General features: G+C 36.1%; 1 protein-coding gene across 7 annotated transcripts in view; it reads right to left on the reverse strand.

Annotated features, from left to right (window-relative positions):
* The window catches only part of LOC126365754 (uncharacterized), a 267138-nt gene that overhangs the window by 122535 nt on the left and 131709 nt on the right, over positions 1-12894 (reverse strand). For 4 of the 7 annotated variants that reach the window (XM_050008233.1, XM_050008235.1, XM_050008234.1 and 1 more), the window contains one exon: positions 4181-5101. The exons of the other annotated variants lie outside the window; for them this stretch is intronic. In XM_050008233.1, coding sequence (XP_049864190.1) covers positions 4181-5101 — 921 coding nt within the window. The remainder of the gene's footprint in view (positions 1-4180; positions 5102-12894) is intronic. 7 annotated transcript variants of the gene reach the window in all.

Genomic DNA, 12894 nt, shown 5'->3' on the forward strand with positions numbered 1-12894 from the left:
AAAAAATTCCAGACGGGTAGAAAATTGAGGAGACTGGACCTCAATAAACTGAAAGAACCACTGGTTGTTGAGAACTATGAAGGGAGTATTGGACAACATTTGCAGAAACGGGGGAATGGAATACAATACAAGGCAGTGAGTAGCTTCCAGAGATAAAATAGTGAAGGCAGCTGGGAAACAAATAAGCAAAAACACAAGGCCAGGCAGAAATCCTTGAGTAACACACGAGATGTTGAATGTAATCGACAAAAGGAGACAATATAAATATAAAGCAGGCAAAAGGGAAAACTGATGTCTAAAAAATGAGACTGACAGTGCAAAATTGCTAAGCAGGAGTGGCCAGACGAGGAATGCAAAGCTGTAAAGCATGCATGACAGAAAGATACAGGCTGCCTACAGGAAATTAAATAAACCTTTGTACAGAAGGAAAATTTCTCCTGAACATCAAAAATTCAAACACAAATTCAGTACTAAGCAAAGAAAGGAATGCATGGAGGTGGAAAGAATATATAGAACAGCTATACAAAGATAACCAAATAGAAGACAATATTATAGAAAGAGAAGATGGATTATACGAAAATGAGATGGGAGGTATGGAACTACAAGAATAATTTGACAGAACAGTGAAAGAACTGAAACAAGCTACCTGGAGTAGATGACTCAGAATCACTGAGTTCCTTGGGAAAATGCATAATGACAGGCAAAATATGCTCAGAAGTCAAGAAGACTGTAATAATATCAATTCCAAAGAAAGGAGGTACTGACAGATGTGAATATTACAGAACCAACATTTTAATAAGTCAGTGTTGCAAAATACCAGGCAATTCAAAAAAATATTTACAATTTGACAGCGCACGTTGGGCATGCAAAGAAGGAACACTAATCACACAGGAACTGGGTGTCAAACATCACAAGAGGGCACTAGTGTCACAACAGGGCATTGCCATACAAACACGGGTGGAGGGCATTGAGACATGGGTATCTATACATACCAATTAATGACTGAGATGGATTTGATTTATGGCATCACCATTTGCAATGGACGAGAAGCCATGCCACTGTATCGTGCACATGCCTCACATCGCAAATTTACTCTTAATGTATAGGTCAGAGACTATTTAATTGAGCTGTACTCTATCTGGAACCGACTTGATGGTCACATGTATCTTGTATTGCTGTGGGATGTCCTCCAGGACCTGATGAATAATGTTCCCATGCCTATTCATCACTGCGTTCAATTTCAGCACGAAGGAGCCCCGGCTCGTTTCAGCAGACAACTGAGGACACCATCAGCAGGTAATCTTTCCTGGCTGCTGGATTGATCCATCACGCTCACCCAATCTGCCCCCTGTGACTGTATCTGAATGGTCTTGTGTATGAAACAACTGTTACATCACTGGAGGGCTTAGTGGGTAGGATTGCTGCGGCAGCAGATTGTCTTTGAAATACACCAGGTATCTTCAACAGAGTGTGCTCTTCAACACATCGTCGATGTGAGGCGTGTCTTGATGCATCTGGACAAAACTTTGAACACCTCTTGTAGTGGGCATCCATTTGTAGCCTGAGAGTAAATAACTGCAATGTCATTTATTAGACCCGGATGGCCATTGCGACTGCCGGTTCCTATGCGATAACTAATCCTTGTTGTACGCCCAATGTGCAGTGTCAGTTTGTAAACATTTTTTTGAATAATCCTGTACTGACACAAACACCTTCAGAAGTTGACCTCAAGAAAGAAAGGTATGAACACGTTGTTCTTATGTCATGAGTCTGGATCTGAAGGTGCAGAAAGTGGTTGCTAAAGGTGGACAGCTAATGGCACAGATGACTCAGATTATGGAGTTAGTAATTACTTGCAGTCACTGCATGACACTGAAAGGAATCTATATGTCAGTCCCAAATACACTGACTCAAATGCAACCTGAAATAGTGCAAAGTGTTGCTCCAGAGCTGATCAAAGGTCAGTTTGCCATGTGCGGGCAATAAGTAATGTGGAGCAAAGACAGTAACACTCTACAGAGTATGCAGTTAAATACATCCAAACTTAAATGGGATGTCCATGCTGATGATTTCATTAGGAGTTTTAGTGGTATACTACCATTACTACAGGCTGATGTTGAAAGAATCTCTTTGTTGCTAATCATTTGAACAAAGATGCTTATAACTGAGGAGTGCAAAAAGACAAGAAAGAATGACATATGCTGAATTTGAGGCACCATTTTCGAGAAAGCAAAACACACGCAGGACTGCATTGTAGATGTGTTTGTAATAAAGGATATTCCACAGAGGCCTATGTACATTAACATAATTTTTGGAGAAGGAAATCGATAATAACTAGCACTTAGGTAATCCAATTGGGGAAGACCAAATAATCTATCATGAACACAAACTTCCAGGGGATACCCTTATCACTGGCCTTCAGAAGGTTCCAGAGGTAACAATTTGCATTAACAAGTGGGCATTAATGCTTGGGCCGACGCAGGAGAGGCAGTTCAGCCGATGATTAAGGCCAGGGTGCAGTCAGTGACAAGGAAAGTTTAACTTGTTGAAGAAGTATCTGCAGTGTTAAGATTTTGAAAAGTAAAGTGAAGGGAGGAAGAAGTTATGTCAATATATTTGCAAAGAATCAAAAATTATAAGTGAAAAAGAGATCACAGATTATTATATGTGTGGCACATTAATGCCCTTTGGAAGTTTTAATATTATAAAGGTGACTGACTGTCAGTAGTATCGGATATTGGAATAAGCTATATTGTGAGCTAGTGAGTCAGTTTAATTCTTCTTAACATAATTTTCAAGTTAAACTTCTCATTGTTGCCAGATGGAATGAGTGCTGTGAGACTGTGTGAGAAACAATAGGAACCATTTACTTGTCTCAAGACTTAATAAACTGTGTTTCCATTAAGCAATTTTTTTATCATTACAGAAATAGCGTAACATGTTGCTTCCTATAAACATAAGTAGCAGTGTGTTGGTCAGTTCAGGCACACAGTATAATTCAATAACCGTCTACACACCTGGAAGTAATTCTCATCTATTTTCTTTCATTAGTCCAACAGCCAAGTGAATTATTCAATAAACAACAGGGGGTGGTTGCAATGTGAAGCAATAATTATCTTAGAAGATAGACTGATGATATAGCATTTGCAGATTTTGGGAAAGATTTTGACAATGTTAACTGGAATGAATAACAACAAAAGTAAAACAAAGATAATGGAGTGCAACTGAATTACACCTGGTGATGCTGAGGGGATAAGCTTAGGAAATGAGTACCTAAAAGTAATAGATTATTATCTAGACATCAAAGTAACAGATGATGGCCAATGTAGAGGGGTAAAAAATGCAGACTGGCACTAACAACAAACAAGTTTCTGAGAAAGTGAATTTTGTTAAAACTGGATATAAATTTAAGTGTTAGGATATCTTTTGTGAAGGTAGTTGTATGAATTGTAGCTTTGTCCAAAGAGCACTGTGGACGATACACAATTCAGATAAGAAGAGGATAAAAGCTTCTGAAATATAGTACCACCTAAGAATAACTAATGAAGAGGTACTTAATTGAATTGGGGAAAAAGAAATTTATGGCACAACTTGAGTAAAAGAGGGGCTAGGCTGATAAAAAACACACTAAGGCATCATGGAATATTTCATTTAGTAATGGCTGGAAATGTGTGAGGTAAAAGTTACTAAGACTTGAGTACAGCAACATCGTCCAAATAGATATAGAGTGCAGTGGTTAAACAGAGATGAAGTGACTCACAAAGGGTAGAACAGCATGCAGAGTTTCATCAGACCAGTTCCAAAGATGATGACGATGACAACAACAACATTATAAAATGGTAATTATGAAGACAGAGTTTCAGAGAGAGGAAAAAAATGAATAAATTAATGGTTTATTTGTGCAAGTATTGCTGGCATAAGAAAGAAGTGGTGGTAAATTTGCAGGTCAGTACACGCCTTTAATTTTACACAAAAGCTGAATTCTTAATTACATCACAAATAAAATTTCCCCAGATGTACAAGAAACAGTCAACATTCACACCAAGTCAAGCATAAATTGACGAATTTGAGAAGCTCAGTGCTAGGACATTTAAAAACTGAATGATCATTTAGTTTTATAGCAAGGCATATGAGCATGTCATAATTTAACTAAATGATATGTATTTGATATACTACTCACCTTTGGTGGAGGAGGATTTTCTGATTTTTTCTTTGGTCTTTCTGTATCACTAATATCTTGACAACATATTCGCTGCTTTGACTTTCGTAATCTGTTTGCACAGTTCTTTAAGACATTGCCTGATCTTATATCTCTAACAACTGGACATGGTTCCTTGTAAGGCAATTTTAGTAGTGTGTCACATTGTTTGTTCTTTTCCACATCCACTGCACTTTCATTTCTGCTTTCCTTGAAACAAGGTTCAGGTTCTAATACAATATTCTGTACAGCATATTCCGTACATAAGCCAACCTCTTTACTACCCTTTCCTTCTTGATTCTGTTTGCTGCAATTGGATGAATTCTTTTTGCCCTGACAATGAAGGAGGTTATTTTTCTTATTCAAAACATTTTGTTTCCTTTTGGTTTGTAAACGCTGCTTTCTCTGATGTATCATTATTCTATCATTGTCTCTAATATTAACTGAAGTCACCCTTGGTTCTTTCTTGCATTGATTATTCTTTCGTAATAATCGTGCATCTGATGTGCTACGGAGGAGGTATTTTCTTCCATGTGGCAGGCATCTGTAGTGATATTTGTTTGTTATTTTTTCATATGTTTTCTTTGATATTTTACCAGACCTACACATCTTATTTTGTACTTCAGCAACTATTAATTTACGCTTACATGTAAGAAGTTTTCTTTGATTAATGCTAGATCTGCGTGTGTCCTTCATGCAATTTTCCAAATTTTGTACAGTTTGCATGTGACCACGTTCACTTATTTTGTGGGAAAAATTACTTTTACTCAGTGGATTTTCTGTGGAATCCTCACAGTTTGTACAATGGTATGACTTGTTTCCATTTACTGTATTACAGTTGTTTTCTACAGGCTGCCTGGGAGTGCATATTATATCATCAGTTTTATGAACAGGTGTAAAATCCTGAAAGAACAACAAAAAAATTATTCAGACATACAGTTACAGCATCACACTGAAGTTAGAGGATGAATAAAGGTAGCCAATTTACATTATTTTAATTTTAGCAAAAAGATAAAAAACTGCAATCTTGAATGAATTTGTGTGTCACAATTTCACTAACTATTAGCAAAAGATATTTATAAAATATATGCTACGTGTTGGGAAGCTTATGTTTCCTGTTGGTTGACTAAATTTTTTGCAATGTTGATTCACTCAATCTGCTCACAGAACAGTCTATACATGCAAGACAGCCAAAGAGATATTCCTAATACTGAGCTGAAAGCCTGGGTGTAGCATTAAAAGAAAAGAAAAAAAACAATCCTACACATTCTACTGCAGCTGTGACACAATGGGAGAAAATAAATAAATACAAGGAAAAAAATGACAAAAGTAGTAGCTTTGAGATAGAGAGCTTCTTTCATGTGCCAGAGTAGTGAATAGGGTTAGAGGAAACAGTATTATGAAAGAATAACCAGAAAAGTTACCCAGAATATTTTGTCAATGCAAAACATTAGAACAAAATAATGGAGAAACCAACACTAAAATGTCATCAACAAATTATAGTTGTAGACCTGGGAAATTGGGTGAGATACGGAGGGTAACTGATATGCCAGAGATAACAGAATGAGGGTGTAAGATCAACAGACAATTGAGACAAAGACGATGTAAAACAGAAATGAATGTAATAGAGGAGAAATGCCCAGAGGAAGGAAATGCCACAATAAGATACAGAAACATGAAAGTGATAGATGAAATTTGAAAATACGTAAGTATATAAATGTAGGAAAAGAGTGGAAGCACTATCACAGAAATGAAGAAGTAAGTTTGGGGAGAGATGTATGTGAAAATAAGGTAGTGAAGAACAAGTAGGAGAAGAAGGATGACTGCATCAGGCAAAATGGCTGCTTAATGACAAAAACATTCTGTAGAGGAAGTTCCCTCCTGCATATTTCTGCTCTGAGGAATAAACCAATTAACATACCTGGCAAAACAGATACCAAGGTCAGAATTATTATTTTTTTAAACATGCTGATGACAGTATTTTGTTAGTTACTAGTAAAGCCACAGAGACAGTGCCAATTTATCCCCCCCCCCCCCCAAAAAAAAAAACAGAAAACAAACAAAACCTGAATAACATTTCCATGGGTGAAGCTTGTGTAGTACGCATTTCTACTGATAGGGCATGTATAGTGCAACTCATTGCCAGTTCAGTGCCACCTGTGTTGTCGACTTGGCTTGTTCTGTTCATCTACAGTGATTGTTTTTGCTAGTGCTGTTTTGTTCTAGTTTTGTTTTCTATGATTGCAAGTTGTTGTACAGCTGTGAAATTTTGTTTTCTACTGTTTTAATGCTGTAAACAGCTTACATAGATGACAATATGGGAAAAACTCATGTGTACAAGTGGTTTGCTCGATTTAAAAATGGTGACATGTCGACGAACCTCGTTCTGTGTACGTCCACCAAATGCATGAAACAATGAAAATATTGAAAAAATTTGAGATATTGTGCTCACAGACTGTCTACAGACAACTGATCAACTGTCAGAAATTATTGGGTTATCTTGGAGCTCAGTTCAGCATATTTTAACAGAAGATTTGGGAAAGAAAAAGATTGCTGCCAAGTTTGTTCCTCGAGTTCTGAGTGACAATAAAAAGGAATGCTGAGTTGAAACATGTCCTTATTTGCAACAATAGCTTGAAACTCATCCACATTTTCTGGCAGAGGTCATTACTGGTGATGATTTAAGGTGCTATGATTGCCGGAAAAATGTCATGAAGTCCAATCAAACATCAAAACAATGCTGATTTGCTTCTTTGATACCAAGGGTGTAGTTCATTCAGAGTTTGTTACTCCCAGATCGGACCATTGATCAAACCTTTTATTAGGAAGTTTTAAGAAGATTGCACAGCAGTGTTCATCAAAAAAGACTGGATTTGTGGCAGACAGGAGACTGGTTCTTCTGCCAAAGTGCGCCTGCGCACAAAGCCATATCTATTAGATAGTTTTTGGCTAAAAATGGCATGGTTCTGCTCTCCCATGCTCCTTACTCGCCTGACCTGGCTCCACGTAACTTTTTCTTGTTTCCATGCATGAAAAGGGACATGAAAGGACACTAGTTTGACAACACTGAAGAATTCAAGAAAAAAAGAGGGAGGAGCTGTCAGCCATTTCTACGTCACAAAAAGCTGAATACTGGAAGTCACATGTCAGTGAGCAGATAACATTTGATCATACAGAAATGTTTCTCCTTTGATGAAGCAGATATCACCACTGACAAAGCTATAGTAGTTGATAGAAGGAGGTGGCAGTTGTTTAGCGATGGTATTCGCATCATTACGAATTATACACCAGGGAAAATTTCTAAGAAAGGGAAAAGTCTATTCAGGATATTGTAGAGTTTGTGACTTTTGTAACCCTCATTTTATGGCCAACAAACAAGTGTTAAACACAAAATTAGAATTCTGTAACAACACACTGAATTGTCTGTTAGTCCAAAAAACCAAACAATGGCAGTACCTCATTGAAATTAATACATGCACAAGTACAAATACTTTTTTGGGTACACATACGGAAATTATAGCATTAAGTATAGTCTTACAGTGGTGGAAACCACACAATCATCAAATACATGCACTGCACTGAAATGTTATACAAGCTTATGGAGTGCTGATAATAGGCCATCACTCCTGTCACACAGTAAATCAGAAAGTACAACCATCACTATCCAAACACAACTGTAGTCCAGTCTAGCAAACCGCAGAGTGCCTGTAGCTCTCCTTGTAGAGGCACTGAAAGATAATAGCACGTAGTGATGGAAGAACTAAGAGTGAGACAGCTGCCAGATGGTCTTATATTGGCTCTCTCTAATATTTCATGTGACTGGCCTGTGAGATCAGTGGCTTCCCTGCTGTAGGTGCCTTCACAGGACATCAGTCACTCGGAAAAATGTCTTGAGTTAGTGAGGCATTACATATATCAGATAAGACTGGGCTTATTATATGTGAACAAATCTTTAGTACTCTATTTGAAACACCATCAAAACCAGATGAGCTCCTGTTTTTGAGAGAATGTATAATTTTCTTAATTTTAGAAGTAGAAGTTTGTGATATATTCATATGATAGATTTTTATGACAGTTACTTTTGCCACATACTGTTGTGATTTCTCAGTTTTAATGTTTATCCCTATGCTTTCTGATACATTTAAAGAGACCTGTACATCATACGGGGAAAAAATGGAAACTCTGCTTCTTATTTAATAAAATTCTGTGATTCTTCCTGATACTAAAGATATATGTTTTATATTACCTCATAATTTTCCTGTTTACGTGCCTCCATAAAGCATTTGTGGAAACTGGTTTTAAAATGCTTAGCTGTCACACAAAATCTTGCTAAAATATGCCATTATTTAACTAGGGTGCTTATATTTCAACAGCAATTTGCTCGTGTAATATCTTTGAAGAAGGTATTTACTGTACTGTGAGTGTACTGTGAGCATGAATTTATTGCAACTGATGAACCTGTCAATAGAAGTAGTTTACTTCTGTGGGACCTTTTTTTCCTTGCATTTGTGTTGTGACTGTTTTAGGCATATTTTAATGATTTTTCAATACCAAAAGAGACGAGAAAAGATATATGGGTAACTCTGTTTCACAGAATATTAAGTGATCAACATCCACAACATGGTCTCTGCCCAAAAGGGAATACTTCATATGCACACCCCTCGCCAAAAAATGTTATGGCAGAACTGAAGCCTTATATAAAGGTCTTTCAGATTCTAAACTCCTTAAAAATGTGTACATGGCAAAACACAGGACCCAAATGAAAGTTTCAATAGCTGAATTTGGGACTGGAAGTCAAAAACTTGTTGGAATGTCAGCTTTTCTGATTGATGTGATGAATGTCATAATATGCTTTAACGGAAGAGTAACAAGCAGTTAAAAAACCATGAGCAGACTAGGTATCAAGACTGGAAACAACATGAAAAATGGTCATCTAAGAATGGACAGGCAATGTGCCACTGAAGAAGAAAAAACTGCCAAATGCATTACAAACAAGGCCAGAATAACAACGAAAAGAAAGAAAACTTAACAATTTGAAACAGACTCTCAGAATCAACAAGAATATGGAGTTGGGATGTTTTGACATGTTGTCATTGAGGAAAAAATCACATGCAAATCTTTAGTCCCAATTTCCAGTAATCAGCATTTTTGCTTAGGTTTTGCTACCTCTTCCAATACTAAAGCTACAAAAACAAAATTTTGTATGAATACTAATACAGTGTTTACCTACATAGTGAACCAGATTATTCAACAATGTACTAAACACTTTAAGCTGGAGCATATCTTATGTTCTTAAATTATTATGAGGAAAAAAACTGACTTACAATAATTTAAATAAGCAAAACAATAAATTGATATATATTCCTGATTTATTCTTTTAATATGTTAATAATTAAAAGAATAAAATTTGTTTTTATCTCTTATTTTGAACAGTGTGGAAGTACAGTGTATATAAGGAAAAATTACACGTAATTCATTATGTAAGCTAAAAATTAATTTTTTCTCTATTATGATTTCCACAATATGTTAATTGTTCTCACATACAGGTCACAATATACTAATAGGCTATTTTCCTATGTTAAAAATATGGTTCATATTGATGTTATTCTGATTGATTATAACAGTTAAATAGTGATGTAAATAAAATAGAAAGAAACTTCCACATGGGAAAAATATATTAAAAACAAAGATTCCAAGACTTACCAAGCAGGAAAGCGCCGGTAGACAGGCACAAAAAATAAAACACACAAACACACACACAGAATTTCTAGCTTTCGCAACCGACGGTTGCTTCTCCAGGAAAGAGGGAAGGAGAGGGAAAGACGAAACCCACATCCTTTCGTCTTTCCCTCTCCTTCCCTCTTTCCTGAAGAAGCAACCGTCGGTTGCGAAACCTAGAAATTCTGTGTGTGTGTTTGTGTGTTTTATTAATTGTGCCTGTCTACCGGCGCTTTCCCGCTTGGTAAGTCTTGGAATCATTGTTTTTAATATAACAGTTAAATAGCATTTATGGTCAATATTCTCAAAAAATATCTGTTATTTTTGTATAATTAAATATAAAAATTTGGTTGTATGATCAAGAACACTCTGTTACTGGGTGACACTGTGGTGACAAAGACTAGGAGTAACATGAAGCTACACGTGTTTTGTAAAAGGACAATTAGTTGAGGTGACAAGGTTTTTATGTACTTTTTCTGCAAACAGCTTAGCTATTTAGTGATGGAACATGCAATTACAACTTTTAGGTAACAACAGAAAGGAATTTTGTGAACAATGACAGTGGAAGCCCTGTGAAAGTTGATGCATTTATGCTCCACTCATTTAGAGCAACAATATGTGCAATGAAGAACATTCTTTCCCCTGTTCTCTGCAACACCATTACACTAGCTTAAAACTATGGAACTACAGAACTATTGCAAATGGGTCCATATATTACAACTAGATTGTGACTATCAGTCATTATGATGATGATTATGATAATGATGATGATGATGATGTCCCACACTCTGAGGAGCATAGGGGACAATGCGGGAGACCCGCACCATCGACTAGGCAGGGTCCTAGCGGAGGTAGTTTGCCACTGCCTTCCTCTGATCAGTCATGAGCTATGACCCAAAGCAACTAAAATTATTCTTGGCAAATCTTAGTGCTGATGTCCTCTGCAGGAAACACTCAGCAGAGATATGCTCCCAGCAGACACCCAGTGGTGCAACAATAGCACATCTGACTGCAGATACAGAAGTCACACATTCAAATCCTGGAAGGGTCATATATTTTTGAAAGTTTTACACAAAATACGAAAATAGTATTCGCAAGAACTGATTGTAGCAGTTCTTTCAATTGTGGGATGTGTTACATATAACTTCACATTGATCTCAGTCTGAGAAATGGACAACAGACAATTCACTTTTTTGGAAAACGTTGCTACCATTGAAGGTATCACCATAATCCCACAGAAAATGAAGTGTAGGGCGATGAGGTTCTCTGTATGGAAAGATATAAAGCATGTACAACATGCAGGTAACACAAATTTGAGGGCTGTGACAATTATGAGTGTAAACTATTGCCAACGTCTGAAGCAGACTTACTTCATCTATATGTTAGACGATGAAACTTCAAAAATTTAAACAAGGAGTTGAGCTGACAGTGCAAAGATAAACATTGTTTCTAATAAAGTAAAAAGTATGTGGTCATATTAACCAGAAAATATCTCTTTGAATGTAATGTGTGTGAACAACAACTAATGTGAAAACAGCAAGGAAAAAAATAATATTTGGTTGTTGATTGGTGTGATGAAGTTTCGCAACTGTGATTTGATTTTCATACAAGAGAACTGTTGTTTTACAAATAAGTTAAAATATTCTTCTGGGTTGGATCTGAACAAACAATGTATGGACATAGCCTTATAAAATTCAACACACTACTGCTCTAACAAATGAGCTATTGAATAATTTATGTGAAGTTGGGTAAAATGACACTAAATGATGTTATCCTTCATTGTAACAATACAAAGAGCACAACTTGGAGGCAAATTAATGTTAACTTTACAGTGCAACACATCTTTTATTAAGTTAGTGAGCTTGTGCTTGAATGTGGTGGTAAATTGTCAGACAATGTAACTACATTTCAGGCATTTTCTCAGTTTCAGGAACACTTAAAAAAACAACTTTTAATAAGTTTTTATAGATGTATGTGCATAGTAAGGTACTATAAATAATTTGTAACCCATGTTCCAAAAAGTAAATTCCAAAACAAAACATTACTGTGAATTAGCATTAAGACAGGAGCAGCTAGATAGCTAGCCAGGAATGTCACAGGCATCATATGACTCAAATGGAGCATTTTAGTGGGCTTTCAAATTATTTGAATTTCATTTCCATTTTTATAAAGGAATACTGAAATTCAAGACGAAAAAATCTTGTTAGGAGCATAAGATGACATTATTAATAATTTAACACAATTTCCAGAAAACTATCAAATACCCTATTATTTGCTTACAGTTTCAATTCTACATCTTTTTGAGTTTTCGTGTTATTATATTTCAAAATACAAACAAAAAATACACCACGATGTCCATGTACCCTTAAAATATGATTATAAAACATATATGCTATATGTGAGTCATTATTTATTGCCCTTCCACTACATTCCATATAGCCTTAAGTCTGTTGTCGGAATTACTGATTTCTGAATTTATGTGCATGTTCCTTGATTTTTTAAAAATCTTTCTTAGTAATTATGAGTAGTTTTTGTAGTGTACAACTACTAAAGGATCTCTACTTGTTCATGTTGACAGATACATTTCCCTTTTCCTTCACACGATAATTTAATCCCAAGGATGTGGGTTGCAGTGGGTTCTGGGAGATGAAGAAGCTTGCACAGGATAGAGTAGCATGGAGAGGTGCATCAAACCAGTCTCAGGACTGAAGACCACAACAACAACAACAACAGTGATCCATGTTTTTTTTTTTTTTTTTTTTTTTTTTTTTTTTTTTTTTTTTTTGCCCCCCTCCCACATGGCTGTTTAATGTCCTTTCTGATTAGCTAATGCAGAAACCTATTTTCAAATAATGATATGTATTTATCATGGAAGAGATTGAATTTTATGTTAGCATTTGCTTCATTACAAATTTCACCCAGCCCATCTCCTGTCAACTATTCTTAAAAACATCTGTCCTGGAATCATTAGTTACCCT

Source organism: Schistocerca gregaria, chromosome 4 (assembly GCF_023897955.1).
Source record: "Schistocerca gregaria isolate iqSchGreg1 chromosome 4, iqSchGreg1.2, whole genome shotgun sequence".
NCBI classification, from domain to species: Eukaryota; Metazoa; Arthropoda; class Insecta; order Orthoptera; family Acrididae; genus Schistocerca; species Schistocerca gregaria.